The following is a 26,900-nucleotide window of genomic DNA, read 5'->3' on the forward strand; positions in this document are numbered from 1 at the left end:
TTTGCATATCCTGTATCATTTAGCATACAGATTTGCTGTTACTTGCAGACATGTTGTATCTTCTGTACAAGAATATAATCTGCCTTTTTTTTTTTTTTTTTGTATTGGGGATTGACTGAACCCAGGGGCTCTTTATCACTGAGCCACATCCCCAGCCCTTTTTATTCTGAGATAGGGGTTCACTAAATTGCTGAGCCTGGTTTTGAACTTGTGATCCTTCTGCTTCAGCTTCCCAAGTTACTGGGATTACAGGCATGTGCTACTGTGCTTAGCTTGTAATCTGGTTTTGTAGGTAGAAAACATTTTATTATCCTGTTCAAAAAAAAAGTGAGGGCTAGGGATGTGGCTCAAGCGGTAGTGCACTTGCCTGGCATGCGCGGGGCGCTGCCACACAAAAAATAAAAATAAAGATGTTGTGTCCACCAAAAACTAAAAAATAAATATTAAAAAATTGTCTCTTTCTCTCTCTCTTCCAAAAAAAAAAAAAAAAAGTGAGATAGGTAAAAAAGAATAAATGAAGGATGTAGCATCCTTTGACCAAGAATGCTGACTAATGGGATTTTCCTCAGCCCCAGTTAGGGATCTCCAATTTTTTCCATAATTGATTTGATGGCTTCCTCTTTTTATAAATGAATCTTGCCATTAATCCCATGTCCAGAAAAAAGTATTAAAAATCCCTTTCTGTAAAGCTATTTTAAGGTCATTTGACACCCTTCTTTTTGTTCTGACTGCACTTGGGTCTAAATCTATCAAAACTTTTACAAATAGTACTATAATTCTTTTTATAAGACTATGAACTCCTGAAGGGCAGAACCCATGTCTGCATCACTATCCTCTAAGTATTGAGTATTCAAAAAATGTTTCCAAAACAAGTGAATATAAATTCTCTACATTGATGCAGACATAAACTCAGAGTAAAAAAAAATCAGCCAAGTACATCTGCAAGATGCTGCATAAGTAACTCGCAATATCTTTTGATAGGTAACGTCAAACACAGGGAAGGAAAAAAAAATACAGTCTTTATGTTATTGGAGTGAGACAGTATCCAGGAAGGATGGGAAGCATCTGTTAGGTAACAAAAGGGAAACAGAATTGAAGATAATAGAAAACCATAAATCTAGTATGTGAACAGATATAAAGATCAGGAATAAAGAAAGGTCTTTCATTCTAAAATGAGTCTGAAAAGGCAAAAAGAAATAAGTTGTAAGAAATATTAACAGCCTTAGTATCAAATACAGTAATACAACCCAGCTTTGAATAATTTTTCTTAAAATTATGCCGCACCTCACGTTCCTCTTCTTGCTCTTTGCGAATCTGCTCCAAACGAAACTGTTCTGCCATCTCTCTCTCATGAGCTTCCCTCTGTTGATAAAATAGATGGGGAGCAAGCATGTAATATATGTATATGTATAAATATTATATTCTTTTTTTAATAAATAAAATTTTAATTATTGGAGATTGAACCCAGGGCCTCATACAAGCTAGGCAAGTGCTCTACCATTAAACTACATCTATAGCCCTTTCTGATTTTTATTTTGAGTCATGGTCTCATTAAATTGCCCAAGCTAGCCTTGAATTTATAATCCTATTGACTCATCCTCCAGATTATCTGGGATTATAGGCATGCTTCACTGTGCCTGGCTAATAAATACTTGTTTACCTTAAACAAGGAAAAAACCAAAACCAAAGCGAAACTCAAAGGCCTTATTTAACAAAATTCAGAGGTACACAGTGGTAATAGCAGTGCTTCTCTCCAGAATAAGAACAGATATAAAAGGTTCCTACTGTAATGCTTTGAGCACTTTGGGTAATGTGTCATTCAAGAACCTTCCTTCCTCTCTTTCATCTTCCTTTATGGCCTTTTCTGATCTCTCTCCTGTCCCCAGATCTTTCTTTTTTTCTACATTTTTTAAAAAATTGGTGCATTATAGTTATACATAATGATGGGATTTGTTGTTACCTATTTGTACATGTACACAGTGTAATGATATAATTTGGCCAATATCACTCCTCGCAACCCATCTCTCACCTCTGGGTCCCTTTCTTCTGCTGATCTCTCTTTGATTTTCATGAGCTCTGTCTCTACCTTTCTTTTCCTTTTTCCTCTTTAGCTTCCACATATGAGAGAAAACATGCAACCCTTGACTTTCTGAGTTTGTCCCCAAATCTTGAACTCTAGTCATATCAGCCTTTATTCATTGTGTATGCTTTCTGGGTACTAGCTTATATTATTTCTTCTTTCCCTGTATAGTTACTTGTATCACTTCTATGAAATATTCCAGAGAACATTCCCATTTTCTGGTTATCCAAAAAGGTTGGGAAAATTTTTCTAATGAAACTCCTGCTCCATGAACTCTCTCAAAACTCAGTGCTTCTCTTATGGCACTTAGGATCCTTGTTTTATGTTACAGCTATTAGCGTTATTGACTTAATCTAATCAACCACATTTATCAGTATTCCTTTGAGGGCAGAAACTATGGCTTATACATTTTCCACTCCATTTTCAAAACCCAATACAGTAGCAGGTCCTGAAGAAGAAAATCAAATTTTTTATTTTTTTCTAAGATTAAACAAATCAGTGTCATTAACAGTGACTACACATTAGAATCACCTAGAGTTATTTTTTTTAAACTGTTAGGCTGTATGACAGACCAATAAATAATAAATAAAATACTGTAGGCTCATTCTTATTGTTATTTTTATGATTCTGACAAACTTTATTTTGTCTAAATGAACCATGCTTTAAGGATTATGGATAGAATTATGTTTTCTCTTATTAAATCTAGCTCTCCCTATTGCAAATCCAATATTTTGGCGGTTCAAAGTAATAAAAGGGCTGATATTCAGATAATCAAAGACCAGGAGTATATCTATATTCCAGAAGTACCTTGACAAAACCTACCTTTGCTCTGTCAGCCTCAAGTGAAAGGCGATAGGCCTCATCTTGCTCTCTCTTCACATTTTCTCTGGCTTCACGTTCATCCTTAAAAGAAAGAAAAAAGAGTCAACTGAGTTTTTATATTTTTTTAAAGGAAAAAAACTGATGTTAACCCCCTTATATTATTTCTGCATGAATTTATTATTAAATAAGGAATGTTTTAGGTGTACCAGACATAAAAAACCAATGAGTAATATGGTAATAAATAGTAAAGATGTTTAAATTCTAGCTCTGCTACTTATAAACTGTGTAAGTTATTTAACCTTTCTAGATCTCTCTATTCCTTAATTGTAAAATAGACATAATATTTGTCTTCTAGGGTTATTGTGAGAATTAAATGCAACAATATGAAACTGTCTAACAAAGCATCTGGCACTAGTTCATTTGCATAATTATTAGTTCCTTTTTGCCCTTATTTTGATTTTTTTCTAAGATTAATTTAGAGACTGTTCATCAGTGGGACTAAGGACTGGGAAGAATGAAAGTAAAATATGCTTGTTATGTTAACCTCATTCGACACCTCAGCAGTAAAACTTTGTTCATCAAGTAAGTATTTTACCACTACATTTATATTCATGAAGTGCAAGTAACAGAAGTTACCTAAGTTCGAAAATCTTGTTCAATATTTTAGCTTCTGAAGTGAGTATATACCATCTGCCTATATTTAAATCATGATTTCATATGAAATTAAAATTTAATTCACTAACAGAATTTCTCATTTGCAAAGCTCAGCAGTGTAGCCAATAATATACTTGTACTCAAACTTTAATAAATACCCACACCTGTCCACATTAGTGTTGGTTCCCTTTAGTCATTTGTGTATTAGGTTGAACCATGTAAAGTCATCAATATTTGAATATTTTTGACCTATAAAACTGGAAATTTGTCGGGCACAATGGCACTTCGGAGACTAAGGCAGGCAGAGGATAAGTTCTAGTCCAGTCTAGGCAATCTAGTGAGGCCCTGTCTCAAAATAAAAGCTCTGTTAAGAATTGTAATATTTCACTGATTCTCAGTCTTTCAAACAAAAAAATCAGGAAGAATTAGATGTTGCTAACCTGAAGCTGAGTGTTATACTATGTATGATGAAAGGGTATAAGGGTATATTGGGGAAATTATATTTGGTAATAAAATATCCAGAACCATGTTTAACCTTAGAGATCACTCAGGCTACAAAGCAGTCAGAACAATTTATATGTCAAATAATATACATGAATAAAAATGAATTTTAAAAGCATCTTATTTAGCACTTAGTATTTACATTTTAAAGTTGTAGGAGCATTTTTCTTTAATTACATTTCACTAATTTCAACTGATTATCTTTCATTTGGGTCTATTAACCAAGGTTTTACTATGACTAGATACAATCAAACTGCTAACGAATATTTTTGTTTTTCTGTGTTTATCTGTATTTGCCTAATGCATTACTCTATGAACTCATTTCCCTACCCCAAACACAATTTATATAGAGTGGCTCCTTAATAGTTCATTTGACCATTGCTGATCTATATTTGATAATTATTTTCAGGTAATAGAAGAGAGAAGACTAGCAGACCTGTGTTTTGAGTTCTAGCCCTGTCAGTAGCAAGCTATGTGTTTTGGGGTAAATATTGTCTTTCTTTTTAGACATCTATTAAAATAAAGAACTGAACTTCTAAGGATCCTCTGCCTTTATGGATAATGCATCTTTTCAAATTAATCTATCTCTACAATACAATCAACAAATTATGAAAGTAATCTTACCTTTCTATATTTAAATGGGGAAATATTTAAGATGTTTAAAATTTTAATTTGACTTTACTTTCCTGACCTAATACTTTTCAAATTGGTTTAGGTTTATCTCAGAACACATTTTCTGCTTTTCCTTTAAAGCATTTATCACAATTGCAATTAATTATCATATAATTATTTATTTAAGGTGTGTTTTTCCCATGATACTGTAACCTCCACAAATAGAAATCATCTATATTATATACCTCTGTGTTCCACACACAGATTGAATCAATCTACATACCCACCTACCTTTTTGGTGCTGGGGACTAAACCCAGGGCCTAGAGCATGCTAAAATACATACTCTGCCAGTAAGCTATAGCCTATCCCCAAGTGTAACAATAAATAAATGAATCATCTTTCCAGGCATAAAATATCTATTGTTTGCAGTAAAAATTAAGGAGGAAAAAGATTCAGCTCATCCATAAAGTGGCCCCATCTGAGTCAATGCAATTGACTGGCTAGGCAGGAATGACTTGTTATGATACTATGTACATACAACAAAGGGATAAGCTATCACAGCTGGAAGCTATTTAAGCACAAATACAGTTTATAATACAAGCATTCTAAGTAAACAGCTTTGTTTTAAAACAGACTGTTGCAGATATTAAAAGCTGTTAAATATAAGATCTCTGCCCCAGAATGTGGCACCAGTTGTGAGAGGGCTTCCTGACCAATTAACTTCCTTCCCGCCTACACTTCTTTTCTCCCTTCCTCTTCCCTTCCCTTTCAACAAATCCTTCTTGGACATGCCACCCCAGTCACTCTTGTTATAAAGTCTATTGATCTATTGTTAAGTATTCAGATTTTATGTTATTTTAAATACTACAACTACTTTGGAAATCAGTCTGGCAGTTTCTTAAAAAAGTTAATAACATATCTATCATATGACCTAGTCATTTCAGTATTAATTAATTACCCAAGACAAATGAGTACACATGTTCATACAAAAATATGTACACAACAGATAAAACCTAGGAAATAGTCCAATTATTCATTGTGAAAGTTATCAGAATAAAAATAGATTTACTTGTAAAAACAAAACAATAAATAAATAAAAGCTGTGAGGTTATGAAGGAAGAGTTTCTCACACCATTGCCTATTAGTAATTACCAGAACCACATTAGTAATGCATTATTAATGCCAGAACCACAACCCTGCATAAAAGCGACTACAATTTTATTTAAAAAAAATACTTTTGCAAGGATATCTGACCAGCTACTGTCTGTCAACCTCAGACTGGCATCCTCATTTTTGGCTAAGAAATTTCTCCTTGACCTAACCTTTTTGAATATGCTGAAAGGTTACTATGGCTTATTTATTTTCACTGCAATGCTATTCCCCAATAAAAATTAATAAATTTTCAGACAATTTCTTTCTGATTTACTTAATTGATACCATCAACAGGTGAACATTTAAAAAATCCCTGAGTACATAAATATAAAAACTAATATTTTTAAGTTACTGGGGATTGAATTCGAGGGTGATTTATCACTGAGCCACATCCCCAGCTCTTTATTTTTTGAGGAAAAAGTCTCACTAAACTACCAAGGTTGGCCTTGAACTTGTGATTTTCCTGCCTCAGTCTCCCAAGAGGCTGTACTGTATGTGGCAAAAATATGAACACTACTGAAAGCAACATTAGGGGCTTTTGTCAAACTATTCCTTGTTCAGAGCAGATAGACACTGGAACCTCTGTCATAATACTATATAACAATTCCTCTTAATATGATTTCAGAGAATGGTAAGCCCTTTATTAGCTGCATTTACATACATTTTAAGCCAATTATAATCGGGTATGGTGTCCTCTAAATCCATTGAGTTAGAGACTGAAAGGAAGAGGCAAGATCAGAAATGAGAGACTTAGGTTCGAAGGTAGTCAACACAAAGCAGAATCAAGACCAAGACAACAGCACTGAAATGCAGGGTTAAATCAATCTGCTCAACTTCATTAAAAAAACAGTGAAAACAGAGACAGAGAATAAACAACTAAGAATCGAAGCTACTGATTCTTAGCTTTGCCCTTTTCATTTTCTTAAATGAAGATGATGATGATGATGGTGGTGGAGGTGGTTGCTATGGTCATGTAGCTGTGTCTCGGAGGTAGTGCACTTGCCTGGCATGTATGGGGCACTGGGTTCGATTGTCAGCACCATAAATAAATAAATAAATAATAAAGGTCTATCAACAACTAAAAAATTTAAAAAAATAAATAAATAAATAAAAAAGAGCAGGGCTGGGGATGTGGCTCCAACGTTAGCGCGCTCGCCTGGCATGCATGCGGCCCAGGTTCGATTCTCAGCACCACATACAAACAAAGATGTTGTGTCCGCTGAAAAACTAAAAAATAAATATTAAAATTCTCTCTCTCTCTCTCTATCTCTTAAAAAAAAAGTAGACTGACAATCTTTCCATTGCATAATAGAAAAGTAAGGATTTTGGCATTCAGAGTGAATTACACAGAATCTGCCATGTCTATTTCAATGGTTGGTTGATGGGAACTGAGATCAGGCAGTAGTCTCATAAGTACAAATTTTAATCATCATCATCAGCTATTGGAAGGCCAGACTTGCCTTATATGTTGGCAGCCTGGTTTTAAGATCCAGCTTCTTTAACAGTAAATAAAGTACTAAATTGGAATACTATATCTTATTCAAGCTTTCTTGTGTGTGTGTAAGTATATATATATATATATATATATATATATATATATATATGTATGTGTGTGTGTGTTATGAACTAATCAGAAAGACATGACACTGCAATTTGAGCTATTTGGCTATTTTTTCAATGTTTTTTTAAAAAGGCATTTATGCAAAATTTAAAAATGCAAAAGTTTAATTATTCTTAAAGGCAATACTATTAATATAGTTAGGTGGTAGTTGATCAAAATTATGAATACCTTGAATGCCACTGAGTTGTATGCTTTACAACAGTTAACCATACATTATGTGAATTCCACTTGCATTAAAAAAATTCCTAAAACCAAAACAAACAAACAAACAAAGCAAAACTGTGGTATGTACATATTGTGGAATAATGCTCAGCAATGAAAAGGAATGAGTCAGTGATAAATGCAACAATGGGGATGGATCTCAAAACAATTATGCTGAACACAAGTTTAGATCTTTAATGTCTCCCAAAGGCTTGGTTCCACAAGGCAGGATTGTTCAGAGGCAGAGCTTTGGGGAAGGGACTGGATAATGAGGTATTATGGTTGGGCTATGATGTGTTCCCCAAAGCTCCTGTGTTAAGACCCCTCCCCCTTTTTTTTGCGTGCTGGGGACTAGAACCCAGTGCCTTGTGCAAGCGAGGCGAGCACTCTACCAACTGAGCTATATGCCCAGCCTGAGCTCCTGTGTTAATACAGATACGTTTGAAGGTAAAAAGACTAAACTGTAAAAGCTGCAATCTAATCAATCTATACTAGTTTGAATGGACTGATGGGTGGTAAATGTAGGCAGGTGGGGCATGGCTAGAGAAGGTGGGTCAATGGGGGCTTGTCCTGGAAGGGTTCTTTCCTGAGATCCCTTACCTCATCTCTCTCTCTGCTTCCTGGCCAATATGAGGTGAGCTGCTTTTTTCCAACCTGCTTTCAGTCATGATGTTCGCCTCACTTGGGCCCAGAGTAATAGACTTGGTTGTCCATGGACTGAGACCTCTGAAACTGTGACCCCAACTAAACTTTTTCTTCTTTAAGTTGTTTTGGTCAGGTATTTTGGTCACAGCGATGAAAAGCTGTCTAAAACATGAAGACTCTGATCTTATCAATGGATTAATCCACTGATGGGTTCATAATGAAATAGACTGTTAGGAGGTTGTGGAAACTGTAGGAGGTAAGACCTAGTTGAAGGGAGGAGGACCTAGGGGGTGTGCCATGGGGAATATATCTTGTCCCAGCCTCTTCCTCTTTCTCTTTGCTTTCTGGCTGTCATAAAGTGAGCAACCTCCTTTGTTACTTGCTCCTCCTGCCATGATATTATTTATAGCTTTCTTCAGGTCCAAAACAATGAAGCCAGCTGACAATGGATGTTTCTTTGAAACCAGAGCCAAAATAAATCTTTCCCCTTTTAAGTTGTTCTTTCTCAAGCATTTTATCATGGCAATAGAGAACTAACACAGAATGATTTAATCTTTTATAATATTCCAGAAAATGCAAACAAATCTATACTGACAGAAAGATCACAGGTACCTGACATTTGAGTTGGCAGAGGCAAGAGAGAGGGATTAACAAGATGCATAAAGAAACTTTGGGTGTGATGTATAGTTTACCATTTGGAATGTAGTAAGGGTTTCGTAGCTATATAGATATGTCAAAATTTGTCAAATTACACATTTTATAAGTATAGTTTACTGTTTCTCAATTATACACAATATAGCTTTACAATAACATTTCAGAATAATAAGAATAATACTGCAAAAATTAATGAATGAATTCAAATGAATGGATAAAGGAGAAGGGAAAATTGATAAAACATCATTAATATGAAGAAATTACCTGAATTTGAACACAGAAAGATAAAGAAATAAAATATGGTAGAAAATTTAAAAGATATGGAGGATAGAAATAATAAGCATGTGCCAGGAATTCTAGGAGAGAATATATAGAATGAAGCTATACTTAGAGATAATATTTTTTACTTTTCCAGTATAGAGGAAAGATAAGAATAAAAGAGCCATTTAAAATAGTAACTCCTAGGACATGTAGCATTAAAGTTAATTTAGAGCTTCTGAGAAATGCAGAGTCTTAAATCCCACTCCAGAATAACTGAATCAGAACATGAATTTCAACCAGATCTCCTACAGCTGTTAAATTTTGAAAAGCACTACCTAAGAAGACCATAGCAATCTGCTGAACAATCAGTCTTACAGACAGCAAGAATATTTTTTATTAAAAATAATATATCTAATATTGCTTAGGTTAAAAGAGATTGGAATGTTATCTTGACTTTTAGGAAAACCACGCATGAAGAAAGGTAACCCACACTCATGGAAAAAAGTGGTTAAATACTAGGACTGGGCTCTAATCCTTTAGGATCTAGGTCAGAGTTTGGGAGATAAAACCTGTGCTTTTGAACAGTCCCACAAGTTTCCAAACAGAAATGTAATTTCTTCACAAAGGAACATATCTACTCAGAGCATACATTCTGACAAACATAATAAGTCAACAAATGTGGACTGAAGTCAAGTAGGAGGATAATTATGTGACTTCCTAAGTCACTAAAATAGATAAGCAAGTCTCTGCCAATTTTATAGATTCAGTGGTTTCAGGAAGAAAAAGTAAAATAGCTAAAATATTTTATAATTTAAAGTTGAGTTTTCAAAACCTGCCCCCAAGGCCAACTTGATAATTATGTTTTCTAAGTTAAGTACCTGACTGGTGTACTTACTTAGAGAAAACAGAGATTTTAGTAATTAAACTATAATTTATAAGTGGACTAATTAATTAGGCACAAGCAAGACTAAAAATTTAGTTTAATTTCTTCTTTAGTGTTTGGGTATTTTTTTTTCTCTTCCAAGTTATAGTCTAATTGGTGTAGAATTAGAGTTCAGATAATTCAGAACTTATTTCTGAAAATTTCTCAGATCATGGGGCATTCTAATAATCTTACAAAACAGAATATTTAAATAATGTCTGATATTTTCAAAGTATCAGAATTAGATATTTCTTCAAAGAAGACATAAAAATAGCCAAGAAATACGTAAAAATGTGTTTGTTCATCATCATTAGTTGTTAGGGAAATGACCTTATACCTATTGTATAAAAATTAATAAAGATAAAATAATTTTTAAAAAATGGGTAAGTAACAAGTATTGGTAGAAAATATCTTTCAGTGCAGTATGGGATATAAAGTGATGAATCCACCTTGGCACACAGTATGGTGGTTCCTCGAAAAATTTAATATAGAAGACATTAAATAATGCTAGTGCTCAAAAACAGTGAAATAAGGCTTATGGCAAACTCCCCACTGAATATTCTATCTGGTTACTACCTATCATATTAAAGATTGCTAAAATGTTAGACTAACTGGTTTATTTTTAAAACCCCACTTAGCGATAGTTTTAAACAGAAAAATTTCAAAATAATCCACTGTAGAACTATGAAAATAGAGAGATGAATTCACAAATAGCAAGTAACTTCCCAAGTCCTTACTGTGATCATTTTGCTTTGCTAGAATGTCTCTGGAATTTCCGGTGGAGATGTTTAGAAAAGATTCTTTTTCATCTCAATAGAAGTGGTATGTGGGAGTAAGTTGAAAAGCTGGATTTAGGACTGGTTTGCTAATTTATTTAGTGGCAGGATTTTAAATGATGGATTGCTGTCTCAATGTCTAGAGGAAACTGGCTAACTTGTGAGAGTTTATGTTAAGGCTAAGCCAACCCAGAGACAATCTACATATCTGCCTGGTAACCTGTGAAGGAACCCACATATTTTAAGCATGATGCCTCATCTCTCAGACTAAAGTATTTATCTCGTTAAAGGTACCACAACTTCCAGTCCCTGCTGCTAAAATTCATTCAATTACACATTTATAAAACAATTACTGCACATCTATTTGATGTTAGGCCTTGGATTGGGAATTAGAGACAATAAGAAGAGTAAGATATTTTCATTTTCTCATTATAAGACATAGTTGTTTTAGCTTAAAAATGAAGGAAACATACATCTGGGTTAGCCAATTTACATACTCTGTTTCTTTTCATCTCCACAATAGCATAATAGGGAATTATTATTTCCAAATGACAAAACGGGTAAACTGAAATTTGAACTGGCTATGTAACCTGCCCATGGTATATATAAGGAACAAAATTATACTTAGTTCTAACTGTTTCTAAAGCTCATGTTCTTTCCACTAAACCAGTCGTTCTCAAATTATTCCTATATGTCACTTGATATATAGGAAACTTGTGAAAAAGGACTCTCTGAACCACCAGTGGAAATTCTGAATCTGTATTTTTAACAAAGGTGGGCTCACTGGACTACACTTTGAAAAGCACTGTACTTCCAAAAGCAAACAAAACAGATAAATTATAATAAAATAAATATTATTATAAAGATATGAACAAAGTGTGCAAATGGCATAGCCATCAGAATTGGTTTCATTAATCACAAATTAATCATGTCAGTTTTTTGTCTAAAAGAAGTGAATGTTCGCTATTCGAAGTTTAAAGTTCAAACTCTATAGCAAAACATAGATTTTTTTGCTATTCGCAGTTTAAAGTTCAAACTCTATAGCAAAACATAGATTTGTTCCCTAGTGCACATCTTCAGCCTCATTTCTTCATTCTATGAACAGCTTCTTGCCTTATTAAATGACTTCTCCTTTCCCACATGTCCAACGCCATGACAACCTCTATGCTATATCTTATTTCTAAATTTTTGCCTCATCCTTTTCCCTCAACCCAAAATTATTACTTCCTATTCATTCTTCCAAATTCAGCTTATATTATTACTACAGAAAATACTTCCTGAGTACTTAGTATAACTCAGGTACCAGTCTAAGCACTTGATATGTACTAACTAATTCAATCTTCTTAATAACCTATCAAGTAACTTTGACTTAAGTAAATAACTGAGGCACAACAAGATTAAGTGATTTTTCTCAAGTTTATCATGAGACAGTGAGCTACTTTCTGTACTTACCCAGGACCTAATTCAAACTATCTCTTCAGATTTTTCTATCTTGCTTGAGTCTCCTACTCTTTTAACTTCCTTCCATTCCACTTGTATGTGGACTATGTCTATCCATTTTGAATGTAATTGTTCCCTAATTGCTTCAGAAACTGAGGTTTCATTTATAAAGTGGCAAGCTCCCTGAGGGTAGAAACTGTGTCACTCTTCGTAATTGGCCTGGGATTATCAAAAGTCAGTCACTCAAAGAATTCTTGGACTGAAATACAGAGCAAGTATTTACCAGCTAACCTATGTTCAGTGATTAAAGAGAAAGCACATGAATTGGTAATAGGTAGTTCTTCCAAAATGAAGAATAAGGTAGTGAATGGGCAGATGTTAGTGCCTTTCTTTATAGAAGTATGCCATTTTGTAAAGCTAATGTGAAGAGGCCCTAAAGCACATGACAGTTTGCTCTCCATGGTTGGCTGGTCCTGACTTTCAAAAGTGAAATCCTATAGTCAGTCTCCTAGTAAATAGTAATTAGATAACCCACGGGTATACATTCAAATTGATTACTGGATTACAAACTTGCATAGAAAGTTTTCCCCTTACCAGGTAGAGAAGTTTACAAAAACTCTGGGTAGGCTGCAAAGCTGAATATTTCTATTGCTTTACATGAATAAACTAGTTCAGGATTACAAAGTACATGCTCTTTGTCTCAGTTACACCTGGAATCTTTGCAGTGAAGAGAATACCTAGGTTGTATTCTTTATAATTTACATGTAGTTATTCTAGTCTCTCTTTTCCTTAGGATAAATCCTTAATAATTGCTAAAGTAGTGTAATCAAACATATAAACATGTATAAGTTATTAAAACATTATGAATAGGTGAAAATGAGAATTTAGGAAGCATTTTTCTAGCAAAAGTATAAGATTTTTTTTCAAAAGAAAATGTTATTTAAAAACAAAATGATAGAATTCAAAATCATTTGAAAATTTTCTCCTCCCAACATATACTTTATTTAATCATCTACTAGATGTGCCATTATAAGAAAAATGTTTTTTTTTTAAGAGAAAGTAACACTAAAAAGAGAAAAAAAAATAACAATAGGATTGACTCTGTAAATGATCTTGGACAAATAACTTAGTAGAAGTTACCTGTTTCCTCATTTGTACAATGATGAAGTAAAATTAAATAAACTCTAAGATTTCAGCTCAGTCTAGAGTAAAAAGAAAATAATAATAGGCTCTACCACTGTGCTACACCTCATCCCTTCTTAAAATTTTGAGACAAGTCTCAATAAGTTGCCCAAGCTGGCCTAGAATTTGTTATTCTCTTGCCTCAGTCTTCCAAGTCACTAAGATTACAGGCATGCACTACCACACTCAGATACATATTTTATTTAATCATCAAAACATGCATAGAAGATAGGAACTTTTATCATCTGAATTTTATATAAGAAATGAGAAACTAACTCAATAAGTTAGTGACCCAGGAATGCATTCATCTATAATAGTGCTGGGATCAAATCTGGGCCAATTCCCACATGCTAGGCAAGTGCTCTACCACCGAACTCTAGCCCCAGTCCCCCAGGAATATATTTTAAACAAGTGTCTCAGGTGACTGTGATGCTAGTCACTACACTACACTTTGGCAACTGCCACTCCAAAGGCTACAATCCATATTTCTAAAGACTGTGTGATCCTGTTGTCTATAAAGTATGACTTTTTTCCAGTTAGTACATGGCTTGGGACAGTCATTAAATAATCTATGCTACAGTTTCCTCTTTGTAAAATGGAAATAATAACTGTCTTGGAGAATTTGCAAATGACCCAGTCCTATGCCTTTGATAGCTATTATCATAGGCACCCCCAAAATATTAAAACAAATGAAAGAAAAATAAAAGTTTAAAACACATTTTAAAGCCAATTCAATAGACCTGTTTATTTTCCTTTTTAAAAATTTTACTTTAAACAAATATACAGTAAGACAAACTGTTTTTGGCATGCAGTTCTATAAGTTCTAACACATATATAGATTCATGTAACCACAACATTCAAGATACAAACAGTTCTATCATTCCCTCAAATCTCCTCCAGCAACCACTAAGCAGTTCTCTGTCCCTACGGTTTTTTTTTTTTTTAAAGAATTATTACAAGATAGAGCCAAAAAAAAAAATGGAACTTTCAGAGATATAACAGTTTGTTCATTCACTTACTGAAGGTGAACTGAAGGACACTGATAGACATTTGGATTGTTTTCACTTTTAGTAATTATGAATAGAGCTTCTATGATCATTTATGTACAGAGTTTGTGTATGTGTGTTTTATTTTCTAGAGTAATAACTAGAAGTGGGTTGATGGGTCATTTGTTAAATATATATTTTTTTAACTTTCTGAGAAACTGTCAAACTGCTTTGCAGAGTTGCTGAACCATTTTGTATTTCCATCAGCAATAGGTAAGAGTTGCTCTCCATCAGGCATCTCTGTGTTCTCTCTATAAACTTAAGGGCAATAAGAATTTCTAACTCAAGCCCTCAAAACTATGCAGAGATGTGTTGAGTATTTTAGCACACAAGCAGAGAACTGCTTTAATACAACAGTGGGCAGCTGAGAATTCCAAAACGCAAATCTTTTAGAACAGTTTTCTTTAGTCTGCTATAATTTTCTTTAGAGATGTTTTCCTATATATACCCAGAAAAAAGAAAGAAAACCCCCCAAACATTGAGAAACATTCCTTTGTAGTAACTAACTTTGGTGTGCTCTGTGCTAAGAATAGCCTGCAAAGATGAATAATAGGAAATGGGAGGTATATATGGCTGTTGTTGAAGAAATATCTAATAAGAAATAAGAATCTTTTTGCTTAACAAGTAGCCCTCATTTAATTATGATTTGTGTCTCTTTGGGTTGATAGTAGAGTCCTCTAATTTAGCCATCTGCTGGAAATGGACCCTTATTTCTTCTAAATACACTTCTCCACATGTCACCTGCCACATGTTGCTAGTCTTTTTGAGTTTCAGGTTAAAAGAATTTTCCCTGGTACAGCCTTTCTAACCAATGCAGTGTATCTACATTCATCATGGAAATTATGTTATTATACTGGAATTCTTTGCACATCCCTGATCATCTAAAGGACTGTGTCATCCATATATTTACCAGTACTGAGCGTAATGTAGGCATATAGCAAGTCCCTAAAAAAGAATAGGTTTAGTGGTCAAAACAAATTAATGATGGTGTACCTGCTGAATACCTGTGTATAATCCTTTAAGACTAGAATGCTTTTTCTATAAGTCTTCTTTGTCAATTCTGTACCTTATACTTATTGCCATTGCTGTGTTTGGATACTATATTGCAAATACCTGTTTACCAGAATGATAACTAATTAGATGGGGTAACTGGAGTCAAGGGAAATTTCCAACTGAATGAAAAGTGCCAGAGAATTCCTAAGTTTATGAGAAGCATAAAGATCAGAGAAAAGTTTGAAGACATAAAAGTGACAGTAGAAATTCTCATGAATGACAAATCTCATTCTGGTATTTTTTTTTTCCTGTACAAATTCTTGGCTTTCTATAAGCTGGCTCAACATGATTTCAACTTATTTATTTTACTCAGGCTTTCCCCTAATTTTTAATGTTCTCCTTTTTCCTTTGCACATGTATATTTTACTGTCCTTTCTGGAACCAGATCAAATCTCACCTCTTTATAGAGGGCCTTCCTAATGAGAAAGATTGATCCTTTTGAATTCTTCTAGATAAATAAACTGTTGCTAGGAATATTTTCATAAGGATATGCTTTGGCTCTCCATCCTGAGATGGCAAGTTCCTTAAAGAATTGGACTGTCGGGCTGGGGATGTGGCTCAAGCGGTAGCATGCTTGCCTGGCATGCGCAGGGCACTGGGTTCGATCCTCAGCACCACATACAAATAAAATAAAGATGTTGTGTCCACCAAAAACTGAAAAATAAATATTAAAAAAAGAATAGGACTGTCCCTCATAATCGTTTAGATAAAACTTGTATATTTATCATGTACACGTTTTGATGTATACACTGAAGAATAGCTCTATTGAGCCAAATAACATGCATAACTTCACATATTTATCATTTTTTTTTGTGGCAAGACCCCACATTATTCTTAACCTCCCCAGAAATAGTGAGCAGTAGTCCCTCAATTTGGTAGCAAAAATATTCAAGGCACAGATAGACTATACATGAAAAATTAATTACAGCCTTCAAATTCCTTCTTGTAAACATGGCCACATATAAGGCCCCAGGGGAAAGAAAAAATTCATGAGGGGCATCGATGTCTCAAAAGTTAGGGATTTAGGTTAGTGTGTAATAGTAAGAACAATTTCTCATGATTCTTTTAAAAGAATTTATGAAGACAGAATATTTTCATTAATTAATAATTCCTTTAGATGACTGCCAGGTTTATGATATTGGGAAGGTCTCAATAGCCACTTGAGAAGACTTTAGAAGTAGGTGTTCATTTTTATTTGGAGAACATTAAGATACTACTTTTAAAACAATAGTACATTACACACACACACACACACACACACACACACACAAATATACTACACCAAAAGCCAGTTACTATTTCCTAACTAGAAAAGTAAATATACTTTGTTCGACCTTATTGCTTTTGAAAAAAAAAAAGTGGACAGGTTGGGCTAGTTATTTAACAACGGACGCTTTTATAGTAATAAATGGTGACAGCCCATATCAAAAAAGAATGCATTACTGAGATATCATCAATTGTGTTCTGTCATTACATGGCAGCTCCACCTAGTTTAAGCTTGTCAAAAAGTGTTACTGTAATCCATGAAGAAGTCTCCACCTCAGGCAAAAGAGGTAAAATTGTGGAGGGTTGGCTCTGAACAGGTGTGCTGAATTGTAATGCCAATGTTAAGTCGCAAATCTCTTTACATTAGTTTCATCTGTGACAATCGTTAACTTCTATTCTGAAGTGTCAGGTATGGATGAACTGATCCATCAGCAGACATTTTAAGAGCAACAAATGTAAACAAAGAGGGAATAGGTATTTTTTTAAAGTGAGCATTATTCTACACACAAAAGTTGACAGTTATGATAAATTTTCTTATCCTACTCAAGTGAATATGATATTTGGGAATATAGTTTGACATACTCTTCAGGTCAGTCCATTCTGATTCTAATCTTGGGAAGAGCACTGATTTATCCCATGAATCTTTAACATAATTGCACCTCTGCTTTACAAGGGGATCATGACATATGCAAAGTAAATAACTATGAATTCTGGCTCTGACATAGTTGTATGACCTTGGACAACTACTTAAACTCTATAATCCTCAATCTCAATACAACAGGGCAACAACTATCTCAAACTAAAAGAGAAAGTAACATACTGCTTGGCAAAGCAGATACTCAACACATGCTCAGTCCCTTTTTGAAATCCTTGCTTTCTTAGAGGTGAAAGTTTGGAATTTAATACAGAATAATAAACTTCTTGGAATTGAAGGCAGAGCTTGAATGCTTTTCACTCTATGTTGATTTCCAGTAGGAAGACAAGAATCGAAACTCTGTATATCAGCACTGGGGATTGAAACCAGGGGTGCTTTACCACTGAGATATACCCCTAGCCCTGTTTAATTTTTTATATTGAGAAAAGATATTGCTAAGTTACTGAGGTTGGCTTCAAACTTGTGATCCTGCCAGTTCAGTCTCCCAAGTTATTAAGATCATAGGTGTGCTCCACTGTTCATAGCACTGTTTTATATATATATATATATATATACATATATATATATATATATTTTTTTTTTTTAACCATGGCAAAATAAGCATTAGAATACATTAATTCCCCATATGCTTCCACACCTCCAAATCATGGTAAACTCTAATCTACTTTCTATCTCTAGGAATTAAAAAAAATTTTTTTTCAAATACTTGCCTATTCACGAATCACATAATATTTGTCCTTTTGGGTCTGGCTTCTTTCACTTGGCATATTTTCAAGGTTCATATTATAGCATGCATTGGTAGTTTATTCCATATGATAGTTGAATACTATCCATTTCTATGATTATACCATGTTTTGTTTATCCACTAATCTGCTGACAGGTATTTGGATGGTTTCAATTTTTTTTGGTCATTGTAAATAATGATGCAATGAACATTTGTGGATAAATATCTATTTGAGTCCCCTGTTTTCAGTTCTCTTGGGTGTATTACCAAGAGTGAGATTGCTGGTTCCTATGGTTACTGTGTTTAACATTTGTGTGTGTGTGTGTGTGTGTGTGTGTGTGTGTGTGTGTGTAGAGGTGCTCGGGGACCAAACCCAGGGCCTTGTACATGCCAGGCAAGTGCTCCATCTCTGAGCTATATAACCAGCCTTGTTTAACTTTTTGAGGAACTGCCAAACTCTCTTCTACAGTGGCTGTCATTTTATATCACAACCAGCCATGCACAAGAGTTCCAAATTTCTCCACATCCTCGTCAACACTTGTTATTTTCAATTTTTTTTATTATACTCATCACAGTGCGTGTGAAGTGGTATCTCATTATGGTTTTGATTTGCATTTCCCTAATGACTAATGATGTTGAACACCTTTTCATATGCTTGTTGGTCATTTGTACATCTTCTTTGGAGAAATATTTATTTTGTTCCTTTGCCCATTTTTGAAATAGGTTGTTGTTGTTTTTTACTTTCTTCCATTCTATGGGTTGTTTTTTCACAATTTTTTTAAAAAGAATTCAGTGCTGAGGATCAGACCCAGGGTCTTGACCATGGTAGGTAAGTGCTCTGCCACAGAAATACATTCCCTGGTCCCTTTTTACTATCTTGATACTGTATTTTGATGTACAAAAGTTTTAATTTTTATGAAGTCCAACCTATTCAGCATTTCTTTTCCTTCCTATTTCTTTTAGTGTCATATCCAAGACATAATTGCCAAATCCAAGGTCATGAAGCTATTCCCTCATGTATTCTCTAAGGGTTCTATGCCAGTACAACAATATTTTGATACTGTAGGCTTATAGTAAGTTTTGAAATCAGGAAGTATGAATCTCCCAGCTTTGTTTATCTCTTTCACCATTGTTGTAGTTATTTGAAATTCTATTTGAATTTTAGGATGGTTTTGTCTATTTCTCAAAAAGTACCTTTGGTACTTCGATAGGGACTGCATTAAATTTGTAATTGGCTCTGGGTAGGGAATAGATTTCTAAATTTTATTAGTAAGTTTTCCATTCCATTCCATTTCATGAACAGGAATTTTCCCCCCATTTATTTAAGTCTTATTAATTTTGTTCAGATATAGTTTGTAGCTTTCAATATACAAGGCATAGGCCTCTTTTGTTAAGCTTAAATTGAGTACTTCTCTTCTTAATGGTATTATAAATGGAACTGTTTTCTCAATTTCCTTTTCTGGTTCTTTATTGCTATCCTACATCTTTTTTTATATTTTGATTTCACACCCTGCAACTCTGTTGAATTCATCTATTAACTTTAATAGGTCTTTGGTGTGGAATCTTTTACATTTTCTACATAGAAGATCATGTCATCAGTGATAGAGATCATTTTACTTCTTTCTTTCCAATTGGGATGCTTCATTTATTTTTCTTGCCTAATTATTCTGGCTAGAAGTTCTAGTTTTATGTTGGATAAAAGTGGTAAAAGCAGGCATTCTTGTCTTTTTCCTGACCTTAGGAGAAAAGTTTTCAGTATTTCACCACTGAGCATGACATCACAAGTGGGTTTTTCAGATACGGCTTTTATGATGTCAAGGAAGTTCCCTTCTATTCCTACTATATTGTGTGTATTTATCATTAAACAAATATTAAATTTTTTGGTCAAAATTTTCTGCATCAATTGAGTCTTGTTAGTAACAGATTCATAGATTATGTTGAATAAGTATATGGACATAAAATTCTTGCATGGTTAGTTAGTCCCAGTCCATTCTTTCATTTAAATTTTTGTTTTCTATAATTGACTGGTAAAAAAATATTTTGACTTTAGTATTGAACACATACTGGTCTATGTACAAACTAACAACTTTAGGAAAACTTCTAAGATCATAATTTCTAGGTAGCAGAAACAGAATATTTAAACAATACTAAGAAGTTTATTGAAAATTAGAAGGTAGCTGATTTTGTTGACAATATTTCACAAAGATAGGTTATTTATATTATGACTCTCTGAGTAGTAGGTTGATTTTATATTTCATCTATTTTCTTTATTTTTTGACTTTTATTTTTTGTTACTGGGAAGTGAATCCAACGGTGTTCAACCACTGAGCTACATCCTCATCCCTTTTTTGTATTTTACTTAGAGACAGGGTTTCACTGAGTTGCTATGGGCCTCAATAAGTTGCTAAGGCTAGTTTTAAACTCACAATTGTTCTTCCTCAGCCTCCTGAGCCACTGGAATCACAGGCATGTGCCACCACACTTGGCTCTTTTCTTTATTTTTAATAAAGAAAAAATTTAAAACTTGTATTAAGTTAAAAAGACCCAAGTAGCTATTACTCAGACTAGAACCACATGCTTTTCAGCTCATTTAGTTATACCTGAATATCTAGATCAAACGAGAACCCAAATGAAATTTCTCATAAAATAAACTCTGTCAGGCTCAAAGTCAATGAGCTTATCATACTCAAAAGATGAAAAGTCGACTAGATCAAGAACTCTTTTTCTGAGCAGAAAGGCATTCTCTGGTGTATTCAACTAACCATTTAGCATTCTAATCATTAACAATTAATGTGGTTAGTCCTTTCTCCTGAAAGATACTTCTGAGTAGTAAATCTTCTGTGACTTTCCTAACTGAACTACTGAGCAACGAGTAATCTTGCTATCTTTAGGAAGTGATGTGTATGACTGTGTGTGTGTGTGTGTGTGTGTGTGTGTGTATTTTAAAAGAATAAAAGTAAAATAGCTTTTGAAAGGTTGGTCTGTTAAGTAAGTTTTGCTTTGCTTTAAGTTTTTGTGTAAAGAGACTGTGTTTGTTCTCTATGTGTCTTGTAATGACTTATTCCTGTTTAAAGAAAACAGCAGCAGAAATTAAAATCTGTATCTTATTTGTCACTGTTAGCTTTGCAAAGAGAATGGGAGTGACAATGTTAGGGTTTTAAACTAAGGGAAGGAAAAGGAGTGAACTGCTGAAAACAGTGGGGTAGGGAGGGGGAGCATGGGAAGAATAGACAAACTCTAGATAATGCAGAGGGGTGAGAGGGGAAGGGAGAGGCAGGGGGTTAGCAATGATGGTAGAATGTGATAGACATCATTATCCAAAGTACATGTATGAAGACATGAATTGGTACGAACATACTTTATATACAGATATGAAAAACTGTGTTCTATATGTATAATAAGAATTGTGATACATTCCGCTGTCATGTACTTAAAAAAATAAAAGCAATTAAAAAAAAAGACAAAGCTTAAGAGAAAAAAAATTTACAAATTTCATGCAGCAAACTACAAAGGCAACAATTTCCTTTGGTAATACAAAAGCTACAATGAGCTTAAAAAGCATACCCTTCCCATGCTATGGCAGTGCTGTTTTAAGTCCCAAATCAGAACCCTCTAAAATAAGCTGGCAATGAATGCCCCTTTGGCATATTTTGCCCTTATTGTGCCAGAATATTCTAAGAATTACCAAAAACAAACCACACACACACACACACACACACACACACACACACACACACACACACACACACACAAGCACGAGTGTGCTCGAGAGAGGGAGAGACACACACAATTTAACTGCCCTTGAAATCTACTATGATTTCCAATATCTAGATTGTTACAATTACTACTGCTCAGACATAAGTAATTTAGAGGCTAGACTGAAGGGAATAATCCTTGCATCTAGGATAGAGAGTTCTAAATAAATTGGTGTTGAGTGAATAAATGAGATTAGGAACTAAGTAACTCTGGATTATCAGAGGTTTCTAAATTACCTATAGCTAAAACAAAATTACATATGAAGAAAATTTAATTCATTTAAATGTTAGGAAGCATACATTATTTGGAATAAAGCTTTAAGGAAAAAAAAAAGAATAAAAATAAAAAGATTCTAAAATGTTGCTAATATCACAGTGATATTGTTCTTCTCATTGTCTTTGCCAACAGTCCCTTATGAGAGTGAAGCACCTCTCTGTCTGAAGGACTTAGCCCATATTATGTACTTAGTAGATGCTCAATAAACATTTCATAATACCAAAATATTAGCAAAAATGTCTAAGGAAAAATCTATAGGTAGTACTGTCATAACAGAAGCTCATATAATATATATGTCCTGATCAGAGAGAAAGCAATCAATGATATAAAGGTTAATTCATTGTGGGCCATTGAAGAATGATTTACAGTATAAATACTAAAGTTCAGACTTGAGTTTAATAGAAACTTAATACTGTACATAGGCATCTCTGGTTGTACTAAAATAATGGAATCATTGAATCAATGGATGTAATTTAACCAAAGTTAAGTTTAAATAAATGCAGGCTTAGGAAGTTGCACTTTAAACCTGTTTCCTAATTTGATTTTAACATGTTTAACATGAAGTTATTTATAATTTTTTAAAACTAAAGGCAAGTTCACAATTATAAGATATAGTGGTTTTTGTCACATATCCAGTAGATATCAAATCAATATGATTTATACATAATTCCAAAGAAGTCATTAAATTTAGCAAAGCTTTTCTTAGGAATTTTATAAATAACCAATGATAATTCTCATGAAGACACTCTAAAAACACAAAAAAATCCTTACTTCTTATAGTTAAATTTCAATAAAAATTTCAATTATATGGAGCCTTGGATTTTTCCTGTAACCCTCATATTAAATTTTGTGCTCAGCATTAAAGGAATTAAAGTCAATTTCTTTACCAATGAATTATGGTGAACACAAATTAAGATGAAAGAATGAACTGGGAATATGCATGCAAATATTGTATGATCATACTATTTATTACACATAATCTATAAATCTGATACTAATGAGACTCAAGATTTAAATGACTGAATAATGTGTTGAGTGAATTATTGTCAATCAATGCCTCTCTTACAGGATAAATGTAATCTTGAATGGCAACATACCTATTATTACAAATTCCTAACTAAGAACAGTACTTCATTATTTCAAAATGTCACTGTCAATTTATAGAGTAACAGATAAAATCTTTCTACCATACAGCCAACTCTCTTTCCTTCAGGTGAATGAAACACTGACTATTAAGAAAAATTATAAACTCAATATCTTTACAGCACTTAAAAAAATCTAGTGAGCATTAAAAATCTAGTTATAAAAATTTCATATTTGTTTACGTAGACACCTCAGGGTTTGTATAATTGTAATTATATTTTTTAAGTTACCATGTTTCACCTATATTTTTCCAAACATTCATTTATTCAACCATTTAACAAACATTTACTGAGCACTGACTTTTTCCTTGGTACACTGTTGGGGGATATTTACAAACATGAATATGATTATGATCCTTACTCTTAACAAATTTATAGTCTAATGGAAGAAAGAGATATGTTAATTCTACGGAGTTATGTTAATATTATCTACATGTTTCACATTTGCAATAACTTAAGGGTACTCTATCGAAAACACCCATTATACCTGGAAATGTTCAGAAATACATTTTTCCTTGTTTATTCTACAGAAATATATTTTTAATTAAAAACAAAAATTAGAATGATAATTTTACAAATATCTGTAAACTAAGCATCCTAAGTTAACAAATGTTAATATTTGCTTCATATTTTATCTTCAGGCTATTTTCCAAATCCAGAAAATTTATTGATTGATAAAATGCTAAGAATTATTTGAGATTTTTATTATAACTTCTATCAACCATATGATCTTGGTCTAATTTATCTAACTTTGACTCTTACTTTTCTCAGTTGAAAAATCAAAATAATCATACCAATCTGGACTACCTTTACTTCCTTTTGTCTCTCTGGATCCACATTCTACATAGCTTTTGGTCCAGAAAAATTATTCTGCCTTATAGCTTCTGATTGGGTTAAGTCAACAGAAAGTATTAACAGGAGATCACAATACTGATGGAAAATTAAGTTATTTCCTGGTGTTGTCCTTTGCAGACAACCAGCATTGGATACATTGCTCTATCAAAAGCAGTCCTCTCTCTATAGCATCCTTTTCTAGGACTAGAGAGAAAAGTGAATGATAAAATCCATATGGTAGACAGAATTTCCTGGATTGTAGTTTCTTCTATAAACATTTCTCTAAATTCATTTCTTGTAAATTAGCCTCTTGTTACCACTCTAACAAAGAGTAAATAGTCAATGTATTTAACAAATTATTAGATGTTGGGGTCATAAAACAAAGAGACCAAAAAGTAAACTCAGTGGCATAAAAGACTTTGGTTAATCAGGAAAATTGTTTTTATTATCCCAATTATGATATAGGCATACAACATCATTTAACTAATCACCTCACCAAAATTTTATTAAAGGTCTGTTTAACCTTTCACCTTACCTCATCCTTTATATCTTCCTGTTGTTGTGCTGAGAAGATCTCCATTGCAGCCATGAGTCTCATCATTAACTCATCCACTGTTGTGTTACCTAACAACACAGACATTGCCAAACTTTATTTTACATATAATTTTAAATGGTTTAATTTATTAAACATGGAAAGTCATTCCAGAATTAATCAATCCCAGCCCAGGGAGAAGGATTTTTAGCACTATAAAGAATGTCCAAGTTAAGAGGTTCAAAAATTTTCAAATTATGAAAACATATCTACTTAAGAACACTAGGACGACTACCAATTGTTTATGTTACGGTTAGGCTAAGCACTTTACACATATTATCTAACTTAAATCTGTACAACAATTCTATTAAGGGTTCATTATGATTTTGATTTTAAAATGAGAGAAAATGAGACTTAGAGAGCTCAAGATAACCTGACCAATCAAGAACAAGCTGGTTCATTGGTGGGGCCCAGATTTGAAACCAAATGAGTCTCACCCAAAAGCCTGTCTTGTGTCACCCTTAGTACACTGTCTTTATTTAAAATCATCTCCTACTATTGTTGAAACAAATAATAGTAATACAATTTCTGAAAAAAAACCCCTATTTATCCCAATTGATAATTTTCCACTTTTGCTGCTTTGAAATGACTATAATATAATTTTTATGAAGAGGGCATTTAAATGTTTGATTTTCTTTAATGTCATTTTATTCCCTGACCAAGTCTATAACAAATATATTACCATCTCTTGAATAAATATAAGTCCTTGTTTGCTTTGGATGCAACTAGGAGAAAGAAATTCATAAAAATACACAAATATAGGGCAGTTCTTCTGATCTCAAACCTATAGGCAGAAAACTTTTCTCCAGGGCCTCCTGAGAAGTTGTCTTCTTGTCACATTAATGAGATTTAGCCAACAAGACAATGAAGAGCAAGCATCCTTGCTGGCTATTTCCAGAGTAGGGCTTCACTAACATCATCTTTCAATTGTCCTTTCCCAAATTTTCTATATGATCCTTGGCAATAAGTGATTAGGGAGCATCTGTGGTTCTTAGCAAAAGAAATGACCCAATTTGTTCATATCGGTACTACTCTCAATAAATAAGATAAAGGACAAGCATTACCTTGGTACTAAGAAAACAGAATTGGTTTTGAGTTAGAATTTCAACCAAGATCCACTGCTTATAAGTTACATGATCTAGCATCTAGAAATTGCCTAGCATAAAAAAGGGGCTTAATAAACATTTATTTAATAAACAAATGAATACAAGAATGAGTAGATTGTAGTTCTCTTAAGGATCAATTTTCTTATTTTTGAAATAAAGACAATATGACTTCTATAAGGTTCTTAGAAGAAGTAGAGATAATATAAAGTGTCTGGCATGTAGCATACACCTAATCACTGGTAGTTATTAACAGGACAAAGATGGCAAAACAAGTTTAGGAGCACGTTTAATGTAGATTTTGTTACTGGGCAGGTCTGTGTATATCCATATCTTATTTGCAAATTTGTGTGACTAAGATTCAGAACATGGGAAATGAATACTTTATGGAATAAACTAGAAATGAGATAGGTAAGCTCTCAGGGAAAGAGAAAAAAGAGACCCTTACTAGATGGAGACCCATATCTAAAAGCATAATCAGCCATGCTATCTCTTTAGTTAAATGAACAAAACCTCCAGCGTATACTTGTACCAGATCATCTAGAACAAAACAATCAATTTACATGTCACAGATTCAAAGACCTAAACAATGTGCCCACAACTAATTTATAGCTAGACTTCTTTTAGCCAAGAAGAAACATTTTGAACCCCAAATATCAAATGACTGACAAAGGGATCTGATTTCCACAAAAGCTTGCCTGAGAACCTAGACTTTCTTTCCCATGAAAATCATACATACAGTCAGAGAGATCAACCCTGTGGGCATCACTTTTCTTTTCTTTTTTTAGAATTAAGGGTTCCTGCTCCTGCTTTTGTGGTGTGAATACTTTTGCTTTGATGTCCTGTAATAAATCTTTGTTTGTACTTTGCTTTCAATGTGTCCTGAAATGCATTTCAGCAGTGTTAAGAATCTGCCCAGGGCAGTTGAG

At 33.6% G+C, this 26,900-nt stretch overlaps 1 protein-coding gene across 5 annotated transcripts in view; it reads right to left on the bottom strand.

The window, feature by feature from the left end:
- Faf1 (Fas associated factor 1) overlaps nucleotides 1–26,900 on the bottom strand; it is a 384,137-nt gene that overhangs the window by 47,857 nt on the left and 309,380 nt on the right. For all 5 annotated transcript variants that reach the window (XM_078026234.1, XM_078026231.1, XM_078026233.1 and 2 more), the window contains 3 exons: nucleotides 24,812–24,900; nucleotides 2,903–2,983; nucleotides 1,285–1,362 (listed from right to left, as the gene is read on the bottom strand). In XM_078026234.1, coding sequence (XP_077882360.1) covers nucleotides 1,285–1,362; nucleotides 2,903–2,983; nucleotides 24,812–24,900 — 248 coding nt within the window. The remainder of the gene's footprint in view (nucleotides 1–1,284; nucleotides 1,363–2,902; nucleotides 2,984–24,811; nucleotides 24,901–26,900) is intronic.

The sequence above is a fragment of the Ictidomys tridecemlineatus genome, chromosome 11 (genome assembly GCF_052094955.1).
Source record: "Ictidomys tridecemlineatus isolate mIctTri1 chromosome 11, mIctTri1.hap1, whole genome shotgun sequence".
NCBI lineage: Eukaryota > Metazoa > Chordata > Mammalia > Rodentia > Sciuridae > Ictidomys > Ictidomys tridecemlineatus.